At 41.3% G+C, this 14,537-nt stretch overlaps 1 protein-coding gene across 1 annotated transcript in view; it reads right to left on the bottom strand.

Annotated features, from left to right (window-relative positions):
* EPG5 (ectopic P-granules autophagy protein 5 homolog) overlaps window positions 1-14,537 on the bottom strand; it is a 56,637-nt gene that overhangs the window by 14,575 nt on the left and 27,525 nt on the right. The window contains exons 21-33 of the mRNA XM_029962148.1: window positions 14,144-14,341; window positions 13,370-13,480; window positions 12,460-12,579; window positions 10,907-11,073; window positions 10,584-10,811; window positions 8,550-8,673; window positions 7,596-7,737; window positions 6,494-6,665; window positions 5,153-5,315; window positions 4,401-4,543; window positions 3,020-3,176; window positions 1,847-2,041; window positions 603-816 (exon numbers count right to left, since the gene is read on the bottom strand). Coding sequence (XP_029818008.1) covers window positions 603-816; window positions 1,847-2,041; window positions 3,020-3,176; window positions 4,401-4,543; window positions 5,153-5,315; window positions 6,494-6,665; window positions 7,596-7,737; window positions 8,550-8,673; window positions 10,584-10,811; window positions 10,907-11,073; window positions 12,460-12,579; window positions 13,370-13,480; window positions 14,144-14,341 — 2,134 coding nt within the window. The remainder of the gene's footprint in view (window positions 1-602; window positions 817-1,846; window positions 2,042-3,019; window positions 3,177-4,400; window positions 4,544-5,152; window positions 5,316-6,493; window positions 6,666-7,595; window positions 7,738-8,549; window positions 8,674-10,583; window positions 10,812-10,906; window positions 11,074-12,459; window positions 12,580-13,369; window positions 13,481-14,143; window positions 14,342-14,537) is intronic.

Raw genomic sequence — 14,537 nt, 5'->3', positions numbered from 1 at the left:
ATTTAACAGTTCTTTTTGGCATCTACATGCTCTCTTCCTAGAGAGTTTCCCAGGCACTTCATACATCTCTGGCTACAAACACTCATTAAGAGACAGCTGCTGCCTCAGCACATGTGGTTTGACAAAAGGAAGTACTTGTGTTCTCATTGGAGAGGCACCTCAGATTACGGATGGCATCTAATGTCAACCAAGACACTTCCAGCAGATTTCAGTATTAGTTCCATGTCTCCATAATTCCAGTTCTCAGTTTGACACTGAAGGGTGCTCAAGAACAAGGATTCTACACAGACTTTATCATAATTAATAGGTGCTTCCGTTAATAGAAGACTCACCTCCATCCTTCTCCTGTTATATGGGCTTAAAGATCTGTTGTCACTGCTGCATGTGCTTTGACCTGCAGAGGGGTGTTTCTTTCTAGTAGAGCTACAATACCTCTAATAAAATCACACCACACAGCATGCACACAGAAATACATACAGAAAATTTTAAAAGTTTAAGTCATTCTGTATTTGTTGCTACTTAACTCTACTGCATGCAGTTCATATTTTAAACCAGAAGGGTTCTGCACAAAGGGCTTAGTGTGCATCAACTCAGGTACTCACTTTGCACGAACAGCCTTAGGAAATCACTGTAGTGGTCAGGGAACTGATACTGGAGAAGGTTAGTCCAATGTTTGCAGAAGATATTAAATGGCATCAAAATGTCTTCTTCAGGTTCTAGGCCACATGCATTGAGAGCCAAGTGAATAGACTCCAGAAGCTTGGTACGCTCAGCAAGAGGTGGCTTAGCCAGGCTTAACCACTGCACGAGGTCAAACTAGAGCAGAGGACAGGAAGCATTTGTAAGCAGAAGCTTTAACAGCCTCAACACCTTCAGGAGAAGGGAGAAATTATTGGGGAAAAATCACTAAGTTTTTATATATTTAAGAAAAACCTAATGAATTTTCACCTCATTATCCCCAACTCCAAACCAAGGCGACACTCTTTAAAGGTTATGATTTAGCATATTGCAGAAGTCCCTGGCTTTATGAAACAGCCCTTGGTGGGGGTGCTCAGATTCATAAAGATGCGTCCCAATTTCCACACTTCAGTACCCCTGCCAAACAATCACAAGCATTACACTGGACTGATCTCCACAGTCCATAAATTTTCAGGTGGAGGCGAAAAGCTTTCGTAGCCTCTTCACCATCTGTTCAGACTCTCGTGAGCAGGGACACAACACTGATCACTCCTTGCTACAGATATCCCAAAACAGGCTGCCTGCTGCTCCCAGTTGTTGAGCCCTGTCTCTGTGTAACTAATGAGGAGAGAATCAGATTGGTACCAAAGCCCAAGTGTAACACTAATTTCCCCACTGACCATGGAGGCAGGTAGTATCACACGGCCCTGAAACGAGAGATGTGCACGTCACTTGCCCTGACCTAACTCTGTGTGTTTTAAGACAGGCAGGAAGAACATGGGTGCCAAACAGAGGTGGAAAACTCAGACACTGTCCCAAATTTTGTTTTGTTTTGATTGTTAAGATACCTGGGATTCACTGGTTATCTGGATGAACGTTTCTGCAGAGATATCAGGCAGAAGAAGCCATGGAGAGCCTGCTTTAATTTCAAGAGTGAGCCTTGAGAAGCACATACTGATACTATCTGTGCTAGAAAAGGATATTTAAGCCACTTGCTTTTGACTCCAGCCCCTCTTGAACTTAAGTGCAACACATACCATTCAGGATGGGCAATTCAGCTCAACAGAACCTGTCAATGCTATTTTAAACTACCAGATTTTGCACCTCTTTGTTCCTTAGCCTAAAAACAGAGTCTTTAGGGAAAAAACACCCACAGACTAGACCTCACCTTTGTCAGCAGCATGAAGACAACATCACTGTTGTCCTCACTCAGAAAGGCCACGACTTTTTCATACAAAGTCACAAATTCACTGGGAGAGGCAACGGGAGTGAAGTAAGGAGAAAGGAGGGTACAGAGCCTTCGGTTCTGCAGGATGGTCTCGAGCAGATGTCTGCACTCTGACTTGGTCCCACTGATGAACACCTGAGAAAATTGGGAATGGAGAGAAAAATAGCCCAGCATGAATTGACTGAAAAATATACCTATTAAGGATTTTTTTTTGTTGAGACAAGCATAATTTTGGTCCTTCTATAAAAAGGGAAGTCTTTCCTCAAAAACAAAAGACTGTGTCAGATTAACATCAACTAAATACTGTTACTCCACAAGACATAAAGCAAAATAAACATGTTTCCCTAGTACATTTTAGAATAGCACTTGTGATCACATATGTTGTCTAAAAATACCTAGAAGTACTATTTTTCTGATGGGATAGCAAAAGAAAATGATCCAGATTTCACCAGCCCTGTTCAATAACAGGAAAAATTTAACAGAACTACAGCTATGAAGAGCTTTTCAGCACTTCAGTTGTTAGAGGTGCTTAAGGACAGCTGCATATAGAAACAAACTGTATCTAAGAGATGAAAGCATATATCTGGACCCAAAGCTTTTTCTCAGAGAACCCACGTAATGTGTTTCCCACAGAAAACATTACCACCAACCAAAAGCACTTTTATTCTCTACCAGAAAACTTCTGGAAAATTCTCTACACAAAGAACACTGCAAGGCTGTAGAACAAAGGTGTCTAAATACTGAGGTTGACAAGATATACATCAACTAGAAAGTGACAGGTAAAAGCAAAGTATATGCTGAAACACACTTTTATGAACTGAAAGTACCTAAACTTCAGTTACCTGCCCAAAAATCCAGCACTCAGCTAACACAGTGAGCATTTGTTAGCACTAAGGAGGTACCTCAGAGCAAGAGTTTTTTATTTTTGCTTAAATGCAAGCTTCAACTCTCCTAAAGACTGTATATTATAACAATTAGTTGAAAGGAAAATGGTATACAAGCTTAGAAGTTAACTTTCAGGCTTCTGAATGTGTCAGACTCCCAATACCAGCAGGCAATTCGAATAAGCATTAGGCATTCAAAAGTCAAATTTTATTCCAATAGTAAACTCACCTGGCCCAGAATCTCAATGCAGGACGTGAAGAATTGCCTTGTGGGAGGGTTGCGTTGAGTTTCATCACACACATATTCCACCAACGTAAAAAACAAACTAATTCCAACTTTCTTAATTGCAGGCATGGGCTGCACCTTGTAGATATTTATTAAGGCCCTAAAAGAAATTAAATTCAAAAGGCGAATTAAATTTAACGTGTGGAGAATAACCTGTGACAATGAAGAAAGGTTTCTTGACGATATGGGGACTTGAGAGGGGTATTTCTGATGCTCCCTGAGCTCAACTAATTTTGCTGCCTGAAATGGGTACCTCCAAACCTTAGAAAGCTTCCATAAGCAGAGTCAGACAGCGATCACTGAAAGATTTTCACGGTATAGTTCCAAAGGATTATTTCTCCCTCTAATCACGTGTTCATCACATTCTTAAGGCATCTCAACTACACTTGTACTGCAAGAAAAATTACCTCTTTTACTTCACAGGCTCAACAACAAAAGGATTAAAACAGAATCGTTTCTTGAGTGTTGCCAAGTACATGTTTTGTTGAGATCAAACCCCCATCTTCACTGAGTCCGAATTAAAGAATCTGAAGGACGTGCAATTCCAGAGATGTAAATCCCAAGAACTAGTTCATCCACAGAATTTTTCAGATCAGTGGTCAAGAATGAACACGTAGAAATAGTGAGCAAATATTTTCACTTGTACAAGGAGTGCACTCAGTAGTAAACCAGCTACACTAAGAGAATCCCAGCAGAAATCCGGAAGATTGAGAAGAACCAAGTTGCAAAACCGGACCTCTAGGATGAACTCTGAAAGGTCTTCAAGAGGAAGAGGGCCCTGGACCACCCCATGTATTCACATCACCCAGAAAAGTGGTATTATATAGCCCTATTCCACTTCACAATTTTGTTTCACATATTGAAAAACTACTTCAAATCATAATTGTCTATTAAAGAACTATGTCCTGCACTATAACTGGCAAAAAACCCATAGAGAGAAATATTAAAGACATACAGTTTAGCCTATGGCTGAGACAGCTTGTGGTACAAGTTTGCCACTCCCTGAAGTTTAACACAGCATCCCTGCCATCATCCAGTGTACTTTTGCAGGGTTAGGAGGGCTATTCTAATACACAGAACAATAAACAGAAGTAGAAAACACTACTGTGTGCCTACTGAGGCTGAATGACCTCCTGATAACAGAGTTATTCCTTTGGAGGCCTGTCTCACAAACACACAAGTCCCAGGATTCATGCTCTGTTGTTGACTCGAGCTGATAAGCGCAGCGAAAAAACCAACGAAACAGGTTCCACACTTTAGCTCTTAACATCCAGGAAGAGAAACACAAAACATCACTGCCTAAAGCAGTGTCTGAACAACCTACGTTATAAAATTCTCCACGTGCACTGCTGCTTCCACAACGCCCAGGGAAGGCGGCTTCGTAGCTTCTGCCTGCAGCTGTCTCACTTCTTTGCGCAGAGCATGAAGCTGCTGGCTCACCGCCTCGTTTTTGTGCTTCCCTTCAAACTAAGTGACAAAAAAAAAAAAAAAAAAGACAAATATTCACTCCAGAATTCACGGGTTTTTTTTGCTAAAGCTCCTCCGTGTCGCACCTATTTGTAAAATCGAAGCGGAATCCAGTAAGAGGACTCTGCATACAGATGGTTCTCCCCCGCCGAGAGCTTTGATCAGATTTAGCACATCGTGCCCAAGCACACATCCTTGGTCATGTTCCTCCTTAATTATCACACACACTAATATAATTCATGTCTTTCATGTAAGGCTTTTAATCCCCGGGAACTGAAACTTAGAGGGGATCAAGAAATTAATTTGCCAAGCAACATGGGAGTATTTCTATAAACATTTTCATGCTTCTGTTCCTGTCAGTGAGCATATTCCCATATCCACGCACTGGGAAACAGTTTAGGGTGGATGCTACGAGCAAAACAAGTTATGCAGCAACTTATCCTTCAGCTCTGCCCCTTTTGAGCACTGCATACGAGGTATCTCAGGTAACTATTAGGTGCATGGACTTATTTGGTCAGCTGCTACGGTTCTTGTAGTGATTCAGACATTTCACATTCATCCTGTGTGTCCAGCAGCACCAAGGCAGAAAGGATGATACAAGTTTCTCACCTGGATGGTAAGCAGAGCTGCTCCCTGACAGCCCTTATTGGAAGTCCCCCGGCACTCCAAATGGAGGGTGATCTGCTCTTCCCTGTTCACAAACAGCTTAGGCACCGTGTCCAGTATTTCATTATTGAGAGCAACATGCTGCGATTCCCAGAGAGCTGCAGTTCTGAAAACCATTTATTAATAAAATTACCAAAATCTGTATTGAAAAACGGTAATGCTAAGAGCTCATAAGCAAGAGATGAAACCTCAATTTAATGTGCTGTACAAAGGCTCATGACACCTTCCTAGAAAACATAAAAGGTTATTAAATTAAATTGAGTTAAAACTTCAAAGTAATAGCACTTCAAAGTAATAAAAAAACCAGGTTCATAAGAACAAAACTACTCAAGTACGCATGAGTTCCTTTGAATTATTTTATATGACAACCTGGAAGGAAACTCAATAGAATATCCTCTGTAGAAAATGCAATTTTCCACAAAAAACAAAACAAAACAAAAAAAACCAAACTCAACCATGGGATGATTCAGTCAGGGGAAAAAAAACAAACCCACCTAGAATTGCTGTTGGAATTGTTTCAACACAATCTCTTGGGTTTAATAATTTTTTGGTTCATAATATCGTTATTAAGTGACTACACTGGGCAAGAACAGCTACAGATTGATCAGTTGTGTTTGAAAATAGTTCAGCTGGATTCTCTGATTAAGAATATTAAAAACAGAGAGTCTCTTTCACTCAGAAAGCCAACAGAACCAGAAATCAGATTTCTTTCTCGGGGGCTCTGGTGCTTCACATTGCAACTACTACATTAGTGCAAAAGGGTTAAGTAACTCATTGTCAAGAAATTTAGGCTAAAAGGAGGCTTTATTTCAGAAAGTATGCCAAATGAGAAAAGAAATGTAGAAGTTAGATGCTGGATCATATAAACTCAGACATTAGATAAGACTTGTGCAGTCTTGTCTCAGTTGAAGGAGTAGAACAACATGATAGACAAGAAGAAAGAGAAAACAAATAGGATAAGAAATCAAGTACTGATGGGTCTTGTGCCAACACCACAAATGAGGCTGTTGTGAAGGGCATTGTTAGGAAAAAAATTCCTGGCTATGAGGGTAGTGAGGCCCTGGCACAGGTTGCCCAGAGAAGCTGTGGCTGCCCCATCCCTGGAAGTGTCCAAGGCCAGGTTGGACAGGGCTTGGAGCAACCTGGGATAGTGGAAGGTGTCCCTGCCTGTGGCAGGGGCTGGAACTGGATGCCCTTTAAGGTCCTTTCCCAAACCATTCTGTGAGGATGCTCAGACACTGCTGGACACACCAGAGAGGCAGAAGGAACACAGCTATGACTTACTTGGCATGTTGCTGCAGGATGTTCAGGTCCGTACGCATGAGCTGAACTGCTTCCTTCTGACTCACTAGACTGGCAGAGGAAATGACTGGCACAGGGGCTTTCATTGTCTGGAGTGGGAGAGGGGGCTTGGGAGTATCAAACTTCTTCAAATTATTTATGATCCTCTCTTTGGCTACAAAAAGAAAGCAGAAGCAAGTTCTGTCAATGAGAAAACTTCAGAGGAAGCTCAACAAAAGCATTAAGTTTTTGGCATGAAACATTTTCAGCAGCAGACAAGTATTTCTCAGGATTCCTCTTTTTAAAATGGAAAAAAAAAAGTCAACTAATCTTCCTATTTTTCTCAAAGTCTATTTTACACAGTTAATTTTCATTACCAGCTCCTCCATCACACAAACATTAGGATCAAAAGCCCCACTGCTTTCCTTGTTTCCCCCAACCAGTCCCACTTCCCTCGTATTACCCCATTTATTTTCCTCATATCACCCCATTTATTCTTCTCATCTGACAGAGGCTTCCAGATCCAGTCTAAGCAAAATTCATCTTCCTTTCCCTACAACTCATTCTCACCTTTTGTCTTGTCAGCTCCAGTTCCTCCCCAAAGCACAGCCTCTCCCCAGGTCAGCCTTCTCCTGCTGATTCCCACTCAGTTTCTTTGTCCAAACTAATTTGCCTATGAAACTATTCCAGTTTCCTTCTATTCCCTCCCTCTCCTTTTTTAATCAGTCACACAAAAAAATCCACTGTTTTCAGTTACAGCAGGTTTTCCCTTTGCTTGCAGCTGTCTCTACCTAAACTTCGGGAAAATTCAGCCTGTGTGGGACATCCTCTGTGCAGAGGAATTTTTGGGGAGCTCACCCATGAAGCTCTAGCTCCGCTCTGTGATGTGGCAAACTTGAAGCCAAAACCATCCATATTAACCTCTCACATGAGAATCTTAGTGGGGAAACCATGACAACTTCATGCAAAGTACTGTACATAGAGAAAACAAACTGTACTGACATCTTCATTCACGGGCATCATTAAATTCCTAGGGAAACCAGGGCTTTGACACCCTCAAAGTCCTTTATGGTGCAGTTTCATTAATAATATTCTTATCTCTTACCTGATAAAGGGTTGGTGAAATCTGTCTGCCCTGCAGGAACACAGGTTGTATGTGATTCGAGCTGAACCTGCAGCCAAAGGTTTAGAGCTTCCTGAAACTCATGGTGTATGAGTTCCACATTGACAAACTCCATCCACAAATCCTGAACCACAAAAGAATTAAATTACCATTCCTATTTTGGTCAGTAGCATACACTGTGCATTCATCCTAGTAGTTGTGGAACTAAAATAAGTACATAAAAACAGACCCTGTAGTTTTAAGTCATAAGAAATTTATTATTAAGGGGGAAAACAGCCTAACCTGAAGAATTCTTACCACATATACAGAAGCTACTGAAAAGCATTCATGACACTTAGAGAAGAAATCTGACACAGTACAATTTCTGACAAATAAGAGACAAAGGGTACAGATTATTAAAAATCTGTTCTTAAAAGGCAAACATGAAGACCACTATAGTCTAAAACATCACGGCATAATTAACTGCTGCATTTCCAGCAGTCACATACACCAGAGGAATAAAAACAAAGCAAGCATAAGGAAATGCCCTTCCAAAATCTCCCCTCTTACAGGTTTTTTAGTTATACTAATTCTGTAGGCTTGATGGACAGAATAATATACACTTCCCACTCACAAATTTATATTTGAACCTGACATTTTACAGACTACCAACATGAGCAGGTTTTGGCTTCCAGTCTTTTGTTATTTAAAATTCCAACTTGAACAATTCTCTAATATTATCTTAGAATGCAAATTACAGAGCAGTACAGAACAAGGACTGTGTTGTCATTAAGATATGTAAGGAATCTACTTCTGAGCCCTCTTTCAAATATAAAGGAAGGCAGTTTGCTGTATGTGTGTTCAAGACTAGTGACACCAAGTCTCTCACTGATTTCAAGGACTCATTTTAACAAGTAAACTTTGGATCCCAGATTTTCAGGGTTATTAGCACTTTACCTGTTGATTCTGCATGACTTTAGCAAGTCTATGTACATCATACTGCTTTGGTAAAGAGGGAATGTATGTGTCTCCTTTCTGGAAATTCTCTTCTTCCAACCACAGAACTAAAACATTACAAAGCCTGAGATAAAAAGAGAAAAAAAGGGAAAAAAATATATCAGTGTGAACTTCGATTGTTCTAGGGCTCAGAATTAAGGCAACAAATAATGCTACAAGGTGACACAGTTCAAAACTGGGGTTTCAGGTGCTTTTTGAGTAGTTTACTGTCAGTTCAAATACCATCAGTGACATGAAGCCACTTAGAAAAATACAAAGAGTAATGACAAAGAGTAACAGGACAAATTCTGAAAAGGAAAACATTTATGCCAATTGGCATAAGACCCAGGACTGGAATAGTCTATTATGTCAGGGAATCTCACCACGACCCAATTCAAAAGACCACAGGAAAAAACAGAGTACATGTGAGCAAGTTTGGCTTCTCACCCCATGACTCCTCTAGACTGCCTGCTCCAAAAAGCCACATCTGAGTTGAGTCACATTCTTCAAGTTTTTTTTCAGTGTCATTCATGGCTAGTTTATTCTCATTTCCTCCTCTGCTAATAGTGTACTTTTACATAAATACACCTATTTCTTCAGCTGGCATCATTCCACTGAGTGGTACCTTTTCTCTAATCATACCATCCAAGCCTTCCTGACAAGGAAGCACTAAAATGCCATTAAATCTTCACACTGTGGTATTAAATAACACTAGCAAACTCCTGTTTCCTACATCAGTGACATTGGTGAAAAAATGGGAGTAGTCTAGTTCCAAGAAACTGGCCCTTATAAGCCCTACCAATAATTTCCCCCCTGTCTAGGAAACTAGACAGGTCGTTAAACTTCCTTAACCTAAGATTTACTTGGGTGTAGAGCAGTCTGTATTTATACTGGAGTGGGGAACTTCTCTGAAATGAAAGACTGAAAATATCAGCCAAGTCACACCCAGTGAGCATCTCTGGACTATTTTTCACAAAGGCCCAAGTAGGATTTATGATCTCCCTTGTTTGTTGGTACAGTACCTACTGACTGCTGAGGGGAGCACCCACCAGGAGCTCAGATTCCATACACCCAAAGCCTTTGAATAAGGGACTCTTTCCAAATAATCCTTTCATCTGGTTTCTGGGACTATTTGAATACTGCCACATTGCAAACACTTCTTATGGAGGACTTTTCAGACCAAAAGTCTCTGTGTTACAGAACCACTGACTTTGGAATAGCAAAGCCTCAGTTTTAGTGTGCATAAGGCATCTCTTAGAAGTTACCATCCCTTACAAAAGTGAGGGATCAGCAGGTGAGTGGCAGTGAGTGACTATACCCCTTTCCTTAGCCTACTCCAAGACAAAAAGAGAGCTTTGTGCCAAGGCAGACTTATCATTTTTCAGGTGGCACAGAACACCCTCGGCACAGCTCACCTTTAGCTTGCTGACCAAGCAAACTGCACAAAGTGAATCATGTGCTCAAGTCCCCAGTATATTTCCTGATGAAATCATCATAATTAACATAAATTTAAGCCCTGGTCTGTGACAAACAGATGTATACACACCAAGTAGCCCTCTACATTTACAGCTAGTGATGCACATGCAGGTAGCAGATATGCCTAAACAATAAATATTTTACCAGCACAGGGCTACTACTATTCATTAAAAAGCAAAGCTCCTCCCCTAAGGGGGATGACAACTCTATTAACAATGTTTTATTTTTAGTAGTAAAATCAGCTCCCTCTCCAACAGAACACATTGTACCACCAGAGGAACTGATTTGACCACAACCTGGGGAGCTGAGTTAGCACTGGCCTTGGCAGTGCTGAGTTAATGGCTGGACTTTATGATCTGAATTTTTCAACCCAAATGATTCTATGATTCTATGTATACAACAAGTCCTGCAGCACATCTAAGGTCGCATCCCTTCACGTCTCACACAGCTACAACTGTGCTGTAGTAGTTACTTGGGCATTTGCACAGAATAAGATGGAACTGGGCAGGTTTTTTTTACCTGACAAGCTCCTTATGCAGCTCAGGTGAAGTCAGGTACTCAGGTGAGCAGCTGGCCTTCTCTGGTGACCTGTCAGTGCCCTCAGCAGGGCTCTCCACCCTCAGTGCTTTGCTGGCAGCGTGGTGGAAGTCTGCCACCTCTATCAACCGCTGCTTCATCTCGTTCAGCAAGTTCACGTGAGCTGCACTCTGGAAAAAACGCCTCCCAATACAGCCATCTACAGGTAACCTGAAAAACAAACAAAAAAAAGCACAGCTAAGTCTTGTTGCAAGTGCCAAATCAGCATCTCTGCTTGCTGATCTACAGGAGCAGGTGAGACTCACCCGTACTGTGGCCCTGGTCGGTGAAGGTACAGGAGGAAGAATTTCTGCCAGATCAGTGGCATGAGAGGGTGATCTGCCGGGGTAGCAAGGGCCTGGTGAGCCCAGCGGTAGATCATGAGCCTCTGAAGGGAAGGGACGATGGGCAGCTTCAGCTGGGCCTGGGCTTTCTGCAGAAACAACACTTTCAGACAGGTGTTCTGCTGTAACAGGCTGTCACAGGTTAATTTAACAGAGTAACACAGCATGCACAGTTGGTAATTACAGAGGAGAAAACTTTGGGAACAGTCACATATCTGTTCCAGGTCTTGAAGGATGAGCTGCCCAGCTCAGAGTTATGCTGGAGAGCAGAGCTACACCTCCAATGCTGAAAAAAAAATAGCATGACAGCCCTGATGCAAGGGCAACATATGGGCCACTGGTGTTAATTACAGCTAATTACTGTTCTTCCTCACAGAGGTGGATGCTCCTGGTTTAGACTTCCAGCATGCTACTTTTATCTTTTTCCAGCCTACATTCCATACAGCTCTAGTGAAAATTCGAAATGTAAAGTAAAACTGACGTGAAGAAAGAATACAGAAGGAAAAGCAGAACGAAGACAAAGCAACACCCCATATTAGCAACAGCACAGACCCACTAAATCATTGAACAGTCCCACATCAAGCCCTCCTGGACTGTGCCTGATGCAGGGCAATGCAAGGCTTCTCCCCAGTTCCCAAACCTCAGAGCAGACCCTGGCACTACCTCATCACCTACACCAGACCTCCGGAACCCTCAGCATCCTTTTTCCACACACTACCCACATACTACTTGGCTAAATCAAGACATGCAAGCCAAAGGACTAATGTTTTCCAGACTACGCTTCAAGGATGAGAGACATGTACCAGCCTGGACAGAGCCCAGGCAAATCTAGTTTCATGGGGCTTCATTAAAACACACTGAAACAGCTGAGATGAAAGATGGGCCAAAAGTCACACTTTTGAGACTGGACAGCTTTGCTTTCCACTTGCTTTGCTCCAGAATTTCTAACTGAATTAGGTCAAAGAACCTGGAAAAAGCCTGCAACATGGCCTAAAATACACCTGATTAAGTTCCTTGTTAAGGGAGAGGCCTAAACAGTTCTGAAAGCTTTGGAAAATAATTCAGAAAATAGAGAAAAGTAGAGGCAAAATTCAGATCATCTGAGAAATCATCTGTTTGAAATATAGACTCATTTTCCCACCTGAAAAATAAGCACTCCCCACCCCAGTGGTATAAAGTAAATCCACTAAAAGTCATGAGGCATTCAGATGACCCAGAAAATCATGCAAGAGCACAAATTAGTAACTGAAGTCTGAAGTTTTCTGTATTATTTGCATGGTAGCTTTTAAATGTAAAACAACTCAAATGTACTCAAAATGTAGAAGAAAACTTCCCTGGGGTATATTTTCACCTCTAAAGCCAGATAAAGCATTATTTATTCTTTTATCCTGGTAAGAAAAAGTACGTAGGATAAAACTAAATGATACAAGGGAACACTTCTCTCTCTAATAAAAAGGGATGGACAGTTCTCTCACCTTCAAAGCTTGATCAGGAGTTAAAGCATTAATAACCAGCTCCCCCTCCACAACTCTGCGAAGCTGTGAATCTTCTTCAAATATTGACTCCATATTTAACACCATCCACGAAAACCAGACCTGGACAACACAGAAATAACAGAAACATTGATAAGAAAACAGTAGGGATAGGATCAGGAAGCTTGCTGCTTTCTTAAGAGGAACATATCTTTGACAGATTCCCACTACAAAGCTGGAAAAGGCAGTATCACATCTCAAGAAGAAAACCAGTTTCCTCTTTATCCTCACATTCAAATTTCCCCTTCGTATTTTGTACTATCTTGGGACAGAAAGGGGAAAGCAGGGACAACAGACAGAATTATCCAGAGAGTTCTGGAGGAAACAAACTTCTCAAACTCAGTAAAATAAGATCTCCTTTCTCCCACCTGCACTACACATCTCCATTTGTGGTACTGCAGGGTTTTTCTTCCTTTTGCTTGAACAAGGAACTCAGGCAGAGAGAAGGCAACTAAAATTCAAAATATTTATCAGATAAAGACTGATCTAATAGAAAAGTCAGGCTTCACATATTTTCTCTTATTAAACAGATTGAGAGTAATTGAAGATTAGAAAGAAAACCTAACTACTAAATCCTATTATATTAATTCTTGGACACAGATTAGACAAACTCTCTCCATGGAAAATGTCCATGTTCCCTTTAGTGTAATAAACCCACAGAATTCTCTTAGGCTAAATTAGGACTTTATCACAAGAAAATGAAAAAAAATAAAATAAAAATCACTCTGGGATAGGAAAAAAAAAGGGAACAAGAAAAAAATCTGCAAAAACACGCAAAAGCAGGGAAAAAAGAGCCCTCAAGACACCTCTACACCGCTTATCCCAGGGCTGTTCACACAACACCATCACTTACCTGAGAGGGATTGGCATTGCCCTCCACAAAAGATGGTGTGACATTGCCAGCCACGATCCAGCTAACAAGGGAAGACAGCAGACCTTTGTCACAGTGATAGCCCAAAGCATTCTGCACAGAAACAGAAAACATTTGGTTTTTTTTTTTTTGTAAGAAGTGGTGATTTAGAAGATTTAGGTATTTCTATTTAGAAGATTTAGGTATGTCACTCTACTTTCATACAAGTTCCTTTCTGACTCATATTGCTACTTTCCCATCTTAGCTCAGCCAGGCACCACTGAGATGCCTGCTTATACTTCATTTCTTTTTTCAGTGAAAATATCCTGTTTCACTGAACTCTGTCTGTTTTTTTCTGGAGAGGAAGTCCCATTTTTGTTCTAAACACACTACTGAACATCTGGAATGCAAAGAACACAAATTGTGATAGAACTCATGAATGAAAACTGTGTTACAAATCGGTTTTAATAATTACTATCAAAATATCAGACATTTCACTGATTTTGACCCACTCAGAAGAAAATCAGATAACCTCATTATCACTTATGCCAGATTGTCCAGAAAAGCTGTGGCTGCCCCATCCTTGGAAGTGTCCAAGGCCAGGCTGGACAGGGCTTGGAGTAACCTGGTCTAGTGGAAGGTGTCCCTGCCCAAGGCAGGATTCTATGACTGTTTCTGTAGCACTTCAGGAAAATACATTCACATCAAAATCAGAGTGAGCAACAAACAAACTGACCATTTACTCAACAGCCACACCAGTACACCTCAACTATTTACCTTGTGCTGTTGGTAAAGCAGCTTTTGTACACAGTCCTCTTGACTGTACTGAAAAGCAGCTTTACATAAGTCATCCAGCAAGCAGAGTGTTGCCCTGTCCCGGTGCCACAGCTGCTGGCTGGTGAGGACCTGGACCCAGAACTCCAGTACTGCAGCTGGCCCCACTCCATTTGGCTGGTCACTCACAAAAATGTGAGTCTGCCAAATAAAAGTGTAAAATCAGTCAATAAAAGTGTAAAATCAGCGTCAATTAAAGGTTAAGCAGCTATTGAAGAACTGTTTAACTTGCATAAGGCTGTGGGCCTATCCTTCAAGTACATGATCTCTATACCTAAGCAAGGACAGCTTTGTTAACTCCAGCCTCCAAACTCCTGCAAATTCTACAGCCTGGAGA

Source organism: Manacus vitellinus, unplaced genomic scaffold, assembly GCF_001715985.3.
Source record: "Manacus vitellinus isolate BGI_N305 unplaced genomic scaffold, ASM171598v3 scaffold_42_pilon, whole genome shotgun sequence".
Taxonomy (NCBI): Eukaryota; Metazoa; Chordata; class Aves; order Passeriformes; family Pipridae; genus Manacus; species Manacus vitellinus.
This window is presented reverse-complemented; position numbering and strand designations above follow the sequence as displayed.